Source organism: Sceloporus undulatus, chromosome 2 (genome assembly GCF_019175285.1).
Source record: "Sceloporus undulatus isolate JIND9_A2432 ecotype Alabama chromosome 2, SceUnd_v1.1, whole genome shotgun sequence".
In the NCBI taxonomy this organism is placed as follows: Eukaryota; Metazoa; Chordata; class Lepidosauria; order Squamata; family Phrynosomatidae; genus Sceloporus; species Sceloporus undulatus.
Window position 1 is genome coordinate 267,272,340 of NC_056523.1, and position 15,043 is coordinate 267,287,382.

A 15,043-nucleotide genomic window follows, 5' to 3' on the forward strand; every position below is an offset into this window, starting at 1 on the left:
CTCCTTGGTTAAGAATTCTTAGGGAGCTATGCCTCTTTTTCCCCCCCCCCCCTTTCCAAAAACACACAGCTATCCTTCCTGGATAGAAGCAAGGGGCATCCCCTTGTAAGGGGAGGCTTCAAGTGGTGATGGTGATGATGAATGAAACTTTCCAAGAGAAAGCCCTTGTAGCCTGGAAAATCTGTGCTAAATGATTTTGTTGTAGCAGCTTTCAGACTTAAGTGGAAGAAATGAGCTGGGAGCCTGCTTAAGTACCAAAGCTCCTGCTCCCAGCTCCTTTAGACTCAAAGCTGCTGCAAGATCCCTGTGCATACTCTCCAAGAGAGAGCCCTCCTGTATTCATTTTACCGCCCTCCTTGCCTACTTGGGGGGCAGAGAGTAACAGAAGAAGTGGGAAACCCCCCAGAAAAGCCAGCCACCTCCAGCCTTCCCTGGGCTTCCTTTTTCTTCTCCTCCTCCTCCCAGGGAAAGAGGAAGCCCAGTTTCCCTTCATCACTGTGGCTTCAGGAGGAGGACCAGTCTCTCCAGAGCTCCCTTGGATCCTCCTGGGGGGACCATCGTCTCATTGATCTGGCAAGGACCATTGCTAGGATCTGGCAAGGATCATTGATACCTTTACAAGCTTATAACAACCCAGATTATTTTCTTCATGTCATGACATACCTAACTTACAACTCAGGACGTTTTTCTTCTAGCTCATCTTAGGGCTCATCTGTGTACACTGGCCACCAGGATCTTGCCCTGGGAAGACCCAGAGGGACCATCTTGCCACTGGCCACCAGGATCTTGCCCTGGGAAGACCCAGGGGGACCATCAAGTCAAGCGACGTTTCATGTCTTCCTCTGTCTGGTAAGAGCGCCCAAGTCTAGAGGTTAGTATTGCAGTAGTTTTAATTCCCTTTTAACTGTCATTTGTGTCAGCAGGGTACAAAATCATCATCATCATCATCATCTTTGAAAGCTCTGTGGTAGTCTGTGGACTTGTGCCAGTCTCAGGCTGGCAAGTAAGAAAAAGTTGTAACCGATGAGGAGAAGTGATGTCTCCCCTCCCCTCCCTTGCACAGTGTGGGTGGGTGTGATTGTGTGTCTTTGTGAGTTTTCAAGACCCAGCCTTGTGTAGGGGTCTTTGAGTTGGACTACGACTCTAGAGGCCAAGGATCCAATATCCACTCAGCCATGGAGACCCTCTAGGTGAGTCACACTCTCTCAGCCCCAGGAAACTCCTTAGAGTTGTCCTAAATCTGACTTAATGTTGTATGTCTTTAAGGCATTTCCAACCCCATGAATTTCACAGGGTTTTCTTGGGCCAGGAATACTCAGAGGTGGTTTGGTCATTTCTTTCCTCTGAAATCTAGCCCACAGCCCTTGGGATTCAATCATGGTTTCCCAGCCAAGTACTAACCAGGGCCAACCCTGCTTAGTTTCCAAGATCAAACGGGATTTGGTGCTTTTACAGCATGTGTGTTACTTGCTGATCTAGGACGACCCCATGAATTTCATAGGGATTTAATAGTCATCATAGGTGGTTTGGCCAGTTCCTTCCTCTGAAATATAGCCGACAGTCCTTTAGATTTGTTCATGCTCTCCCATGCAAGTATTAACCAGGGCTGAGCTTGCTTAGCTTCCAAGATCAAACAGGATCTGGGACCTTTACAGTATGTGAGTATGTGCCTTATTGTCAATTTATGAGGACCCCGTGAATTTCATAGGTATTTCTCAGGCAAGGAATACTCAAGAGGTGGCTTTGCCAGTCCCTTTCTCTGAAATATGCTCTACAGCCCCTGATATTCAAAAGTGGTCTAGGAATAAAAAACTGGTGGCCCGCCATATCATATAGCTTGAGATGCACTGGTTTAAAACATTACACACACACTTACACCCCTGAAAGGAATCATACGATACCTTTACAAGCTTATAATAACCCTGATTATTTTCTTCATTATATACCTAACTTACAACTCAGGATGTTTTTCTTCTAGCTCATCTTAAGGCTCATCTGTTTACACTGTAGAAGTAGTGCAGTTTGACACAATTTTAATGGCCATGGCTCAATCTTACAGAATCTTCGGATTTCTAGTTTTGTGAGGCACCAACACTCTTTGGCACAGGAGGCTAAAGGCCTTGTAAAACTACAAATCCCAAGGTTTAATAGAAGGTTGCTACATCACTTAAAGTGGTGGCAAACTGCATTATTTCTACAGTGTAGATGCACCCTTATTCTCACAATAGCATTGTGTGATAAGTTAGCCTGAGGAATTCAGGCCCAAGGTTGTCCACAGTGACACGTTTCATAGCTGAGTGGGGACTGAATCATCCTGTTACCTACACAAGACTTGAAGAGAACACACAATCACTTTTTGATTGGTGCTTGATTCAAGGTATGGGAATTCTTTGACTATTTCCATTTCCTTATTTTCTAGGCTGAATTTATGTAGATTCTCCATGGTCACTACTTTTTATTTCCTTGTGCATCTTTGCAGTTCAGTAACAAGCTTTCTTATCACCTCCATTACAGTCCCAAACTGGCGCTGCCAGATTTAATCTGCCCCCTTTTGGTCTGGTATGAAGGACTGGATTACTGTGCCAGAGCACCCTCTGGCTGCTTTGATGGCAGGCGTTGTTTGAACACGATGTCCCCACAGTGGCAGGAAGGCACCTTATTTGGCCCATGCGTTTTTGGCCAATGATAGAGGATTCCTCCAAATTCTTAAACACGATAACAGCACAAATAAGTGACACAGTGTATGGGATTCATTTACCATCACATAATGGTAAAAATGGCGGTGGGGGGGGAATTGTGAGGTAAAAAGGTTTATCTGTAGAAAAGGACTTGGATTTCCCCATTGCCTGGCTGTATTTCCTAGTCAACATGACACTTTTTTTGGTTTCACTTTTAGTGGCTAGAAATAAGAGGAATTTTATTTTCTTACCATTTAAAGGAAGTATGTTTGTGACCGTAGGTTCACCTCATGAGATATTTCCAGCAGTGTTTACTGTATGCAATAGATTAGTTTTTGCACACTGCTATGGTATATAAACTTTAAACAGAGAAATGTTTATAGTCAAATGACTCAGTTGTGTCTCCATCCACTAAAGTCTACACACAGCTAACTACTGAGCAGTCGTTTCAATTCTCACACTTTTTGTGTGTGAAATCTTGAAACTGTAGGATACAGTGTATCTTAACACACACACACACCACACATACATTTGGGCAGAGGTTTAACAGGTCCAGCTCTTTCCCCAGAAGGACATGTACTGCCTGTTGCAACAGAGCAGATGGAATATTGATCACACTCTGATCACCAGACTCCCCATGCTCACCTTGGGTTTTAAATTTCACCAGGTGCTGTTCATATACTGTATCAGCATTCTCCAGTCGGGTAGCTTCCATATGTGTTGTGTACAAATACCATAATTCCCAATATGCATTGTTATCTAGCTGGGGGTAATGGAATTTGTTGTTCATCACATCTGAGGGCCCGAGTTTGTGAAAGTGTGATAGAGACATGTATTTTTACCCAAGAGATTTGAAGTGCCAAATCTTTACTCTGCTATCAGTTTATTACACCCAACTATCAGTTCACTTGATAGTAGAATGCAACACTTCCGTTTGTTAATCTCAGGGACTAATAAAATAATAAATAAAATAAAACTTTTATTTCTATCCCGCTTTTTGTTAAAAACAATCAAAGCGGCTTACAAGAGTTAAAATGCATCCATATATACAAAATATCCCCCCTTAAAAGACAATTAAACAGTATAGAATTTAACATTACATAACAATTAAAACCAATAAAAGTGGCAGAGTCATTATATATATATATATATATATATATATAGGGGGGGGGGGAATCACCACATAGCCAAGTAGTTTATTTTGGAAAGGCCTGCCAGAAGAGATCCGTCTTGATTAGCTTTCTTGAAGCTGTCTAAGTTGGTGATTTGACGGATCTCGTCCGGCAGGCTGTTCCACAGACTGGGAGCAGTTGCAGAAAAGGCCCTCTGGGAAGTTGCAGTCAGTCTAGTTTTTATAGGTTGCAATAAATTCTTCCCAGAGGACCTGAGAGTACGGGGCGGATTATATGGAAGTAGGCGATCCCTTAGATAGGTTGGGCCCAAGCCATGTAGGGCTTTAAAGGTAATAACCAACACCTTGTACTGTGCTCAAAAACTAATAGGCAGCCAGTGGAGTGACTTTAATATTGGTGTTATATGGTCACTCCTAGATGTTCCGGTGATCAACCTGGCCGCCATATTCTGTACCAATTGAAGTTTTTGAACTAGGCACAAGGGTAGCCCCATGTAGAGTGCATTGTAAAAGTCAAGTCTTGAGGTTACCAGTGCATGTACTACAGTTCTGAGGTCATCCAATTCCAGGAAAGGGTGCAGCTGGCGTATCAGCTGAAGCTGATAGCAGGTGCTCTTGACTGTCACATTCACCTGATTTCTCATCTGAAACGACGGATCAAGAAGCACTCCCAGACTGTGAACACAGTCCTTTGAGGAGAGCATGAACCCCTCTAGGACTGGAGGTTGCAGCCCAATACCTGGTTTAGGAGCCCCTACTGTAAGTACCTCCATTTTGTCTGGATTCAGCATGAGTTTGTTTTCCCTCATCCAGTCCATTGCTGCCTCAAGACATTGACTGAGGGGAGAAATGCTATCTGTCATCGTCGCTGATGCCCTAGACATGGAGAAATATATTTGGGTGTCATCAGCGTACTGATAACACCCCGCCCCATGTCTACGGATGATTTCTCCCAGCGGCTTCATATAAATGTTAAATAGCATCGGGGACAGGATGGCACCCTGAGGGATGCCACAATTAAGCTCCGTTTTTGAGGAGCAACTGTCCCCAAGCATTACCCTCTGGAACCTGACCAAAGGGAAGGAATGGAACCACTGCAATGCAGTGCCTCCGATTCCTAACTCTCAGGCGTTCCAAGAGGATGTCGTGATCTATTGTCACAGAGAGGTCTAGACGAATGTCATCAGTTAAGTCGACCATGGCAGTCTCCACCCCATATCCTGTCCTGAAGCCAGTTTGAAATGGATCTAGATAATCAGCTTCATCCAAGACCACTTGGAGCTGAAGAGCAACAGCCCTCTCGATCAGCTTGCTCAAAAATGGCAGATGGGATACAGGCCTATAGTTTTTCATGTCCAGGGCATCCAGCGAAGGCTTTTTTCAGAAGCGGTCTAACGACTGCTTCTTTTAAAGCAGAGGGTACATTACCTTCCCTAAGGGATGCATCGATGACACGTCTAAGAAATGCCATCAAGGCATCACCTCCCTGGATGGCCAGCCATGATGGGCAGGGATCGAGGGGGCATGCCGTTTTCCTCACCTTTCCAAGGATCTTGTCCACGTCATCAGTACTCACAAGCTCGAACTGATCCAGTCTAATCTCATGAACGGGTTGACATGAAGCAGTTGTAATTTTGTATTCTTAAATCTTAACTCACTTCACTAACTTGCCTACGGCTAGCTGCATGAGACTTAAGGAATTACATTGATAACAATTTATTTTCAAAAAGATGTGAGACAATGGCCCCATTCCCACTTATATTTAAACCAGTTTGCAATTTGCCTTCACTCCATGTTGGGGAATTGATTCCAAAAGACCTGTTGTTCCCACTATGAAAGCAGATCTTTCATTATCCCTTTGTAATCGCTTCTTTTTTGGCATGAGTGTTGTCCCCAGTAGTTTGCGCCACGTCAAAATGCATGTCAATCATCTGTGCGTCATCAGTGATGTAAGCAGCAGCCCAGCTTGGGAACTATTTTTTTAAAAAAAATTGATAGAAGGTTTGATGTGTGCATGTGTGTGTTTGCCTCGCTTCATCACAGTTGAAACCAATCACAGTATGATTGGAACCAGATTCAAATGGGAACGGCAGTCATATAACCCGATCAGCAGTTCACTTAAATCATAGTGGGAATGTGGCCATCATGTCCATCTACTGCTAGGAATTCAGAGTAACAACTGAGATCACTCTGGCATGTCTATAAAATATTACAGCAGCTGAGTTCAGAATAGCTTGAAAGACTGTTATACAGGTTCTGTAACAGGAATGTTAATTTCTTATGTTTAAAGGTTACCCTGTATGTGTCTTCTATTCCTCATTCTGCTCCTGTGTTAACCTAATGGTGGATGTTGTGTTTTGTTTTGTTTTGTTTTGTTTTGTAGAATGCACTGGGAAGGGCTCATCCAACTGTTAAAAGCCATGGAATTCACTGTCACAAGATATCCCAATTTGGCAAGGACAATCCTGATCAATCCTCTGTCATCCCACTTTTCCAGCTGCTTTAAAAATGTCCCACTTTCCCTTTCCTCCTCCCACTTTTCTGCTTTCTCCTTGTCTCTTTTTAGTTCGAAGGGGCAAAGTAATTCAGTTAATTCAGCAAGGGGGAGAGAGGAGGAAGGGGTGGAACCTTGCACTTCCCAGTAGGCTTAGGCAAAAGCAAAATCTCTCCTAGCTTGTCTGTTCCTCCTTATTAATAACTTTTGTTGTCTTGACCATGCACTGATGTTGCTTGCCCAAATGTGTCCCATTTTTTATCTGCAAAATGTGGGAAGGTATGAAGATTCAGTGGCGGCAGCTGATCTGAATGACTTTAAAAGCAGATTAGACACATTCATGGACCATCAGTAGCTACTAGCCACAGTACATTGCTGGACTAGATAGGCCTTTAGTTTGATCTAACATGACCATATTTATGTTCTTGTCTTCAACTGGGAGTTCTCTAAATCTCTGTTTGGAGGTTACAGTATCTGTGGGAGCCTTAACAGTAAAAGATGCCAAAGGCTGATGTTTACCAAGGCCAGTGAAGGTTAGAAGTTTTCTGGATCTCATACTTGCAAAGAATCAAATCACCCCCCTTTGTCTTACACACACACTACAAATGTTCTTTATTCTGTTTGTTTAGAATTTTCGGCAGAACATAATGCAGATGTTCTGGAAACACTGCCTAGAGTCAGGTAATGGATTCTTCAGAAGTACTACACCTGCCTGCCGCAGAGCTCTACATTTGGATTACGAGGATCAGCAGTTGTGAACCTACAGCAAATCTATCACAGGACTTTCTTGTCAAGATTTGTTCAACAGTGGTTTGCCATTGTCTTCCTCTGATGCTGAGAGATTTTGACTTGCCCAAGGTCCCCCAGTAGGTTTCCATGGCTGACCAGGGATTCAAACCCTGATCTCCACCATCAAAATCCAATACTTAAACCAATACACGAAGCTGGCTGTTTTGTTAAGTATTTACCCAAATTTAGAAATGTTTTCATGTTTAAAGTGGAAAGACATTGAGATGAAAATGTTAAAATGTGAGAGAACCTAAGACATAGATTTGTCAATACAGGCCCAATGCTTTTCAGTACTTTTAAGTCTGGATTTGAATCCTTGTATATTCTACCACGTTAGTGCCTCATTAAGGTTGTCACTTCTTTTTTGACCACCTAATTGACATGCAGGTACAACAGGGTCTTCTCTGTGTTGGGAATAGCCATACTTTCTGATATTTGGTGTGGATTTCATCTCTGTTTTTCAACACTGCCAAAAATTAGCAAATTTCTTCATATTCAAATCAGAAGGAACTCGAGATATTAAAATTGCAAACGTAGGAGAAAGTAGAACTGCCAGCTTTTGTCTTTTCATGTCTTCCTGGCATTTTTATTCTCTGATCTTGGAGCCCAGCCTTTTAGTTCTAGATTTGTATTGAGTGAAATGTAGTTAGTCATTAATGGGGAATTCCAGCCTATTCATATTTAGACTGATACATTTTCTGTATCACTGGAACAACAACAACAACAAATACCAGCAGTTCTGTTACTGAGCTAGGCTCAGCTTTTAGTTACTATTACAAATGATGTTAAAAGTGTGTCTCTGTGTGTGTGTCTGTGTGTGTGTGGTGTTTGTTGCTATGCACCTTGAAGCCATTTCTGACTTAGCACAACCCTAATCTATCTGTCACAGGGTTTTCTGGGGCTGAGAGTGTGTGACTTACCCAAAGTCATGCAGTGGGTTTCCATGGCTGAATGGGGAACTGAACTCCAATATCCAGAGTAGTAGTCGTCCAATGCTCAATCCACTAGTATACCTGTGCAATAAGCTATGAAGTGTACCTGTGCCATAAGGTGGTGCTGTTCCCACAAAAATAAAACTGCCAAATTCTCTGCTTGTATAGGAACCAGTTTTGACCAACATTCCATACAAGAAAGTGTCATCTTCACTAGATATCTTTATTGTATACATAGCATATTTTTCACCCCTCATTTCAGATTCTTACAGGATCATGGAAAAGCGATGGTCTTCTATTATGTAACTTTCAGCCCCCTCCCCTGCCTTTCTTGCCTCAGGCCCTTGTTATTACTTCTGCCATCAACACTACAGGCTAATTTTAGGGTTGCAGGGTCACCTCTTGAATGGTGTGCAATGCAGCACACAGCAGGAGTGGTCCGATTTCAGTTGGGTGTGTGGGTTACTATGTTTTTACTAGACTCCCGAGAACCACTAACTGGAGTCTGATGCAAAAAACAAACAAACAAACAAACAAAAAAAACAGAATTAGTTCTGTTGCAGGAATTTATTTTAAGTATCAAAATTTCATGCAGGTCAGTGTGTCCATGTAAACTCCTGCTCTGTTTATTGCCATGTTCCTTCACACTGTCTTCATTTCAGAGATGTACTTTAGGGCAGGGTAGAATAATTTTATTGTTGCTATTGTTAAAACAACTGAAGGTCGGGGTTCTTTGCTGATCTACTACAAATCATGCAGAGATTTGCCATGTCACGTCTGGCCACTCTGGCATAAAGAAATACAACTTGGAGGGAAACTGGTCTCATGCCCAATATGGGTGGGTTTCCCAATTGTACACTGGGTTCTTTGGGTCACATCTTGTGTTGGGTTAAAAGTGTAAAATCAGAACAGTTGTTTAAAAAAACTTTTTTGACCTTGTCAAAATTCTTTGCATATTTTGCAGGACAGACTGTTGTGCTCACACCTATTGCATTTTCAACTCATCCATACAGCCAACAGGAACAATTCCTCAGCATGTACTGTTTTGTAGTCTGAAAAGGTAGCTTCCAGAACTGTAGCTACAAGGGGGCAGACAAAATGAGAGTATTGCCCCTCCCATAAGAATTCTGCCTCCGGAAATGAAATTTTCTTTCAATCCCCAGATTTCTAGCATTTCATAGAGTAAAACAATGAAAATTGTTCACACTTAGCTCTTGCATTTATTGTTTTCGCATTTCCTTGGTGACTTTGTTGTTTGTGTTGTTGTGTGTCTTCAAGTCGTTTCTAAGTTAGGGCAACCCTAAGGCAAATCTTTCATCGGGTTTTCTTGGCAAGATTTATTCAGAGGAGGTTTGCCATTGCTTTTGTCTGAGGCTGAGAGTATGTGACTTGCCCAAAGGTTTTCGTGGCCAAACAGGGATTTGAATCCTGATCTCCTGGAGTACAGCACTCAAACCACTGTACTGCAGTAGTTCTATGGTAATTTTGCCTACCACTTTTCTTTGTATTCCTAAACTGTATTTATAAATGCTTGGCTGAAGTTTTGAGCTACTACGATGCTGGAAACGGGGGGATTGAAGCAATATGTCATTTGTAGGTACAATTCCCATCTACATGGGGCAATGCACTCTTCCTATTCCTGTAGCTATATCCTGGTGGCTTCCTATTGTAGATTTAAGGACAAAACAAACCTATGTCTTGTAGAATGCTTAGTGTAGCCAGTACATGGCAGAACATTACAATAAAGATGTACCCTTTTAGTTAATCCTTTGGTTGCAAGCTTGAAAACACTATACAGAGAGTATTTTGGTAACTTTTCCTGACATACTGAGCTTTCACCATCTGAAAATTTAACCACCATCCCCAACAAGTATGCTGAGGTATTTAGGAATAAAGTCCAAACAAAGTCTTAGAGTGGTTTTTGTAAGTTAGGATCATAAGAGTTTCTAATAGTGGTGCACAGAGTGCTGCTTTTATTCCATCTTGCTGAGACATTATTTCAGTCTAAATAACATACACCAGACCAGCAAAACTTTGTAATATCCTGAATAGTGATCAGTCTTATCTCATATTGTTGTGTACTGAAGTTGTTTCTGACTTATGGTGACCCTAAGGGGAACCTATAATGGGGTTTTCTTGGCATGATTTGTTCAGAGAGAATTTGCCTTTTCCTTCCCCTGAAGCAGAGAGTGTGACTTGCTCAAGGTCACCCAGTGGGTTTTCATGGCTAAGTGGAGATTCAAACCCTTGTCTGGAGTCATAGTCCAGTGCTCACACCACTACATCACTCTGACTCTCCTTATCTCATATTTGTTGTTGTTGTTAACTGCTCTCAACTTGATCTTGACCCATGGCAACCTTGTGGGTGAGACATCTCCAACACCCCATGTCCTGCACTGCTCTGCTTAGTTCCTGCAAACTCATACCGGTGACCTCCTTAACAGAGTCCATCCAACTAGCATGCAGCCTTCCTCTCTTTCTGCTTCCCTCCACCTTTAATAGCATTGTTTTTTCCAGTGAGTCATGCCTTCTCATGATGTGTCAGTTTTGTCATCTTGGCTTTCTGGGAGATTTCTGCCTGGTCTGCTCTAGGTCCCATTCATGACAAACTAGTTTTAACTGATATTATTATTGTTGAGATGATGTATTTTAATGGATTTTATTGACTATGTTTTTATCAGGTTATAACCCCGCCTCGATCCGGGAGAGGCGGGGAAATATAAATAAATAAATAAATTATTATTATTATTATTATTATTATTATTATTATTATTATTATTATTATTATTTGTCTTTTTGGCTATCCATGGAATCCTCAGCAGTCTTCTCCAGCACCACATCTCAAATGAATTGATTTTCTTTCTTCCAGTTCTCACATCCATACATGATAACAGGGAACACAGTGGCTTGTCTGATTCTAATGTTTGTGCTCAGTTGTGTATCTTTGCATTTTAGGATCTTTCCTAGTTCTTTCATAGCCGCCCTCCCTATTCTTAGTCTTTTTCTGATTTCCTGGCTGCAGTCCCTGTTCCTATCAATGTTTGATTCCATATATGAGAACTCTTTTTCTATTTCTATTTCTTCATTGGCTAGGCGGAATTTATGTAGATTCCCCATGGTCATTATTTTTGTTTCCTTTATGTTCAGCAGTAAGCCTGCCTTTGCACTTTCTTCCTTGATCTTCCTTGTAATTGTTCCAGGTCTGTGAGACTTTCTGAATGGGGACTGAGCCCGCCAGTGTCAACAGAGATGGACAGATTTTGCTGTCTTCACCAAAATATCCTCAGGTGTAGGGTTTACATTTTCCAATGATACATGATAGCAGCCAAACCATATGGGAGAATGTAATGGAATATACACTTGGTCCTACTTGGGTAGAGGACAAATGTATCCATCTTGCCCCAGTGATTGATTGTGGCACATGCAAAATCCATTGACCTTTTTGCACTTTGCCATTTATCTTTGTACTGAAAGCCTGGTGATAATGTCTAGCTCAAAGGTGTTCATAATCCAGTTATCCAACCAAAGAAAAACTTATAAAAGCTTAATACTGTGTCAGGCCACTGGCCCATCTAATGCAGTATTGTCAATGGAGGTGGCTTCCCAGAAACTTAAGTGGAGGTCCTTTACAGCATCTGCTAGCCAATTCTTTGGTTGCAAATGTTAAAAGTGAACCTAGAACCTTCAATCTACAAGGCATCTGCTCAAACATTATGGCTCCTATCCATTGGGGACACTTAATCATTAATCAGTAATTACCAAATAATTCCTAATTTGATGATGAGTTCATGGCTGCTTATGCCACATAAAATGAGGAAAGGCCTATTTCATAATTTAAAGCTTTCATTTCTCTGTAATGGCAATTTAACGTGTAGAATATTGTGGATGTAACCTGTTCATTGTTCCACAGTCAGTGTGTCTGTGTGTGTGCATGGATAAGAGAAGTCCTTAAATCCATTCTCCCTTTGTTCCTTCCTGCAGCATCACAAGCTTACCTATAATTTACTTTCCAGTCTTGCCTTTACAACTCTTCAATAAGTTCAGGTCCCTCTATCCCTGAATCTGCTGTCATACATCCCTCGACTAACATAATGTCAGGCTAGTTTATGAATTCATCTTGTGATTGTTAGAAGATATAGTAACTCCGTCTCATTCCCTGTCTAATCTGATTTTTTATTTTTTATTTTTATTTTTTATTTTTTAAATCTATTTTATAGATTTGCAAGAATGAAGATACGTCATTGTCTCTAAATTGGCATGTTTTACTAAAATGGGAAATGGAAATGCCAAAAGAGTGTCTCCTTTTTCTCCAAGGAACAGTATGAAGGATAATTATACAAGTAAAACCCAGGAAGACTTGAAGGAAATAAGAAAATTATGTGATCTGTCACTGGACATAGAAACAAACTGCTATATCCATATCCAAGAAACTCAAAATGATGATCAGGATGTTGAGGATATATTTTATAGATTTGTGATTCTTCATGCTGAAGACGATGTAGAGGAAGCTGTCAGGGTCCAGGACTTACTACAGAATGACTTTTGTATTAAACCAGGAATAGTCTTTGCTGAAATGGCTAGTGGTAAGCATCTGCTAGAAAATTTAAATGACGCTTTGAGAAGCTCTGCATGGACAATTATTTTGTTGACTGAAAACTTCTTAAATGAGCTCTGGTATGAATTTCAGTTTTATACAGCATTATTTAGTGCACTGACCATACCAAACAAACAAAGCACAGTCATACCAATGAGGCCACGGAATAACCCGCTCCCCTGGGAAAGGACTCCTTTTATTCTTCAGTCCATCAGTACTCTACAAGAGGATAGCCCTGGATTTGCTGACCAAGTAAAAAAAATCTTCCAGGAAGCTAGATATAAGCAACAGAAAGCACTATGGGCATACAGAAAGAAGGATGAAGAGGCATCAAAGCAGCTGGACTGGTGATTATATGGTGACAGTTCCAGTGAAACTGAAGGTGCTTTACTTGAGCATAGAGGCTATGGTATCCTAGTCTCTCTCTGCTTTGCTCATCATATCTCAGATGCCCCAAGCAATTGCTTGGGTGCAAATTTATTCTTCAAATGAGCATTGTTAAGTATTCCAATCTCATGACTCCACCCTTCTTGTGTTAATAACTACTTCTATAATTCTCTGGCTCATGGTGTACAGAAAGTCCTAGGTTAAATCCCTGGCATCTCCAGGTAAAGGAACCTAGAATTTAGGGTTGCAAAGACCTTGGGTAAACACTGCCAGCCAGAGAGAAAATACTGGGCCACATAGATGAATAGCGGGGTACTGGGGTAGATGGACCAGTGGTCTGATGAGAACTATATAAAGCGAGGGGCATCACTAGGGGGCATGGGGTGTTGGACTGCACCAAGTGACAAACTAAAAGGCATGACACCACTGCTCCTCAGATATTTGCCTGTTGGCAGAAATGAGCCATGGCATTTGCTCGAGTTCCTTTAAAACGTTAAAGAGGTAGTATGAGTGGGGTGAGGCTCAGTGGGAGGATAAAGGAGAGGCTCTAGTTTTAAATATATATATATATATATTCATTTAATATTTTCTTTTAAAACATCACATCTTACCAAATTTTCACTTTAACCACATGAAATTATGTACAGGTAAATACAATTAAGCTGTGTGTATGATATTGTAATTTAAAGGTATAACTTTAATTTTGCTAGTTGTTTATGTCAAAACTATTGCCATTGCATTCAGTGATATATGAGAAATGCTGTTTATGAGTGACATTAATACAAAAAAAAATTACTGAGGATTCTGTATGGTGTGGTATGGAAGGTCAATGGGGGGTGGGGGTGACACCATGAGTTACCACACTGGGTGATGCCAACCCTAGTGATGTCACTGTTTAAGGCAGCTTCGACTGGAGCCAATGAAGTTTTTTGTTTCCCCTCAGAGTTAAAAGGGGGTTTGAAGGAAAATCACTATTAGTAATGAATGCACTCATCCTGTGCCCTCTGCTAAACAGGTTTCACGGGGTTATGTTGCTCAACCAGACTCAACAATGGGGTAAAAGAAAATTAAGTGTGAATATGCATACAAGTGTGTACCACTGGACAGTGTCCCTCTCTCAAATCACTTTGAACTCTCTTAAAAGCAATAGCTGCCTCCATCCTCAATATGAGATGAGGGGAGGAAGTAGAGGAAAGACAAAGGCTCAGAGTGTTGAAAACAATGATTTTATTCTTACAAATAGCCCAACACATTTTGGCCTTAAAATATTTAATGGCCTTCTTCAAGGGAATGCAAATTTAAATCCACCTGCAGAGATTCCAAAAATACTGTTCCCAAGCTTATGTCTGACAACTGCTTTGGGTTATTTGTAAGAATAAAATAATATTTTCCAGCACCTAGAGACTTTGGAGCTGTACAAACCGCCCCATTTAGAATCAGATTAGGGCTGCAGCAACCACACACCGCAGCCCCAATCTCACCTTTGTGTGGCACAAAAAGGAGCCTCAAAAAACAGCTCCTTTCTGCGCCACGGAAAGGGTGCCGTAGCTGCTGGCACTGCAACTTTTTGGCACTCATTTAGTACTGTGATGTAGACGAAACACCATAAGGAGTGCCATGAAGTTGCATGCTATGTGATGCAGTGTGCACTGTCACGTTGGCCTGGGAGTGGAGTCAAGACATGTGTCGTATGGAAGCCCCACCCCAGCTGCGCCTCCAGAGCGGCCTTAATGGCCAGTCTGTACAGCCCCTTTGTCTCTTCCCTACAACTTTTCTATTGGGTGTTACCAGTCCTCTTTGCCTTTTCAATGGAGTGTATCACACAGAACTTTTTGGAGATTTTCCGGCTCAGTTCCGACATGACTGCACTTCCAGTGATGTACATTCACATCGTAACGTGAATGTGTTATCAGATGCCATTCCTTTCTATGGGAGCTTCTTGCGAGGTGCTTCCACAGTGATTCCAAAGTGACCCCTCATTTTGGTAAAACCGGAAAAAAAGTGATTTCACAGAATTCACTTCCAAGCTCACTCTGA

General features: G+C 41.6%; 1 protein-coding gene across 2 annotated transcripts; it reads left to right on the forward strand.

The window, feature by feature from the left end:
• Nucleotides 1-493: 493 nt before the first annotated feature.
• TICAM2 (toll like receptor adaptor molecule 2) lies at nt 494-13,628 on the forward strand. Of its 2 annotated transcripts, none has more exons than XM_042452459.1 (2): nt 494-871; nt 12,243-13,628. In XM_042452459.1, the coding sequence occupies exon 2, from the start codon at nt 12,296-12,298 to the stop codon at nt 12,968-12,970; it is 675 nt and encodes a 224-aa protein (XP_042308393.1). In that variant the 5' UTR covers nt 494-871; nt 12,243-12,295; the 3' UTR covers nt 12,971-13,628. The 2 variants fall into 2 exon arrangements, with proteins under 2 accessions (XP_042308393.1, XP_042308392.1); XM_042452458.1 differs by lacking the exon at nt 494-871 and adding an exon at nt 8,610-9,085.
• The last annotated feature ends 1,415 nt before the right edge of the window (nt 13,629-15,043 follow it).

Excerpts from the sequence above, each read along its gene's own strand:
- TICAM2 (XM_042452459.1), top strand. The coding sequence starts at position 12,296 with ATGGGAAATGGAAATGCCAAAAGAGTGTCTCCTTTTTCTCCAAGGAAC.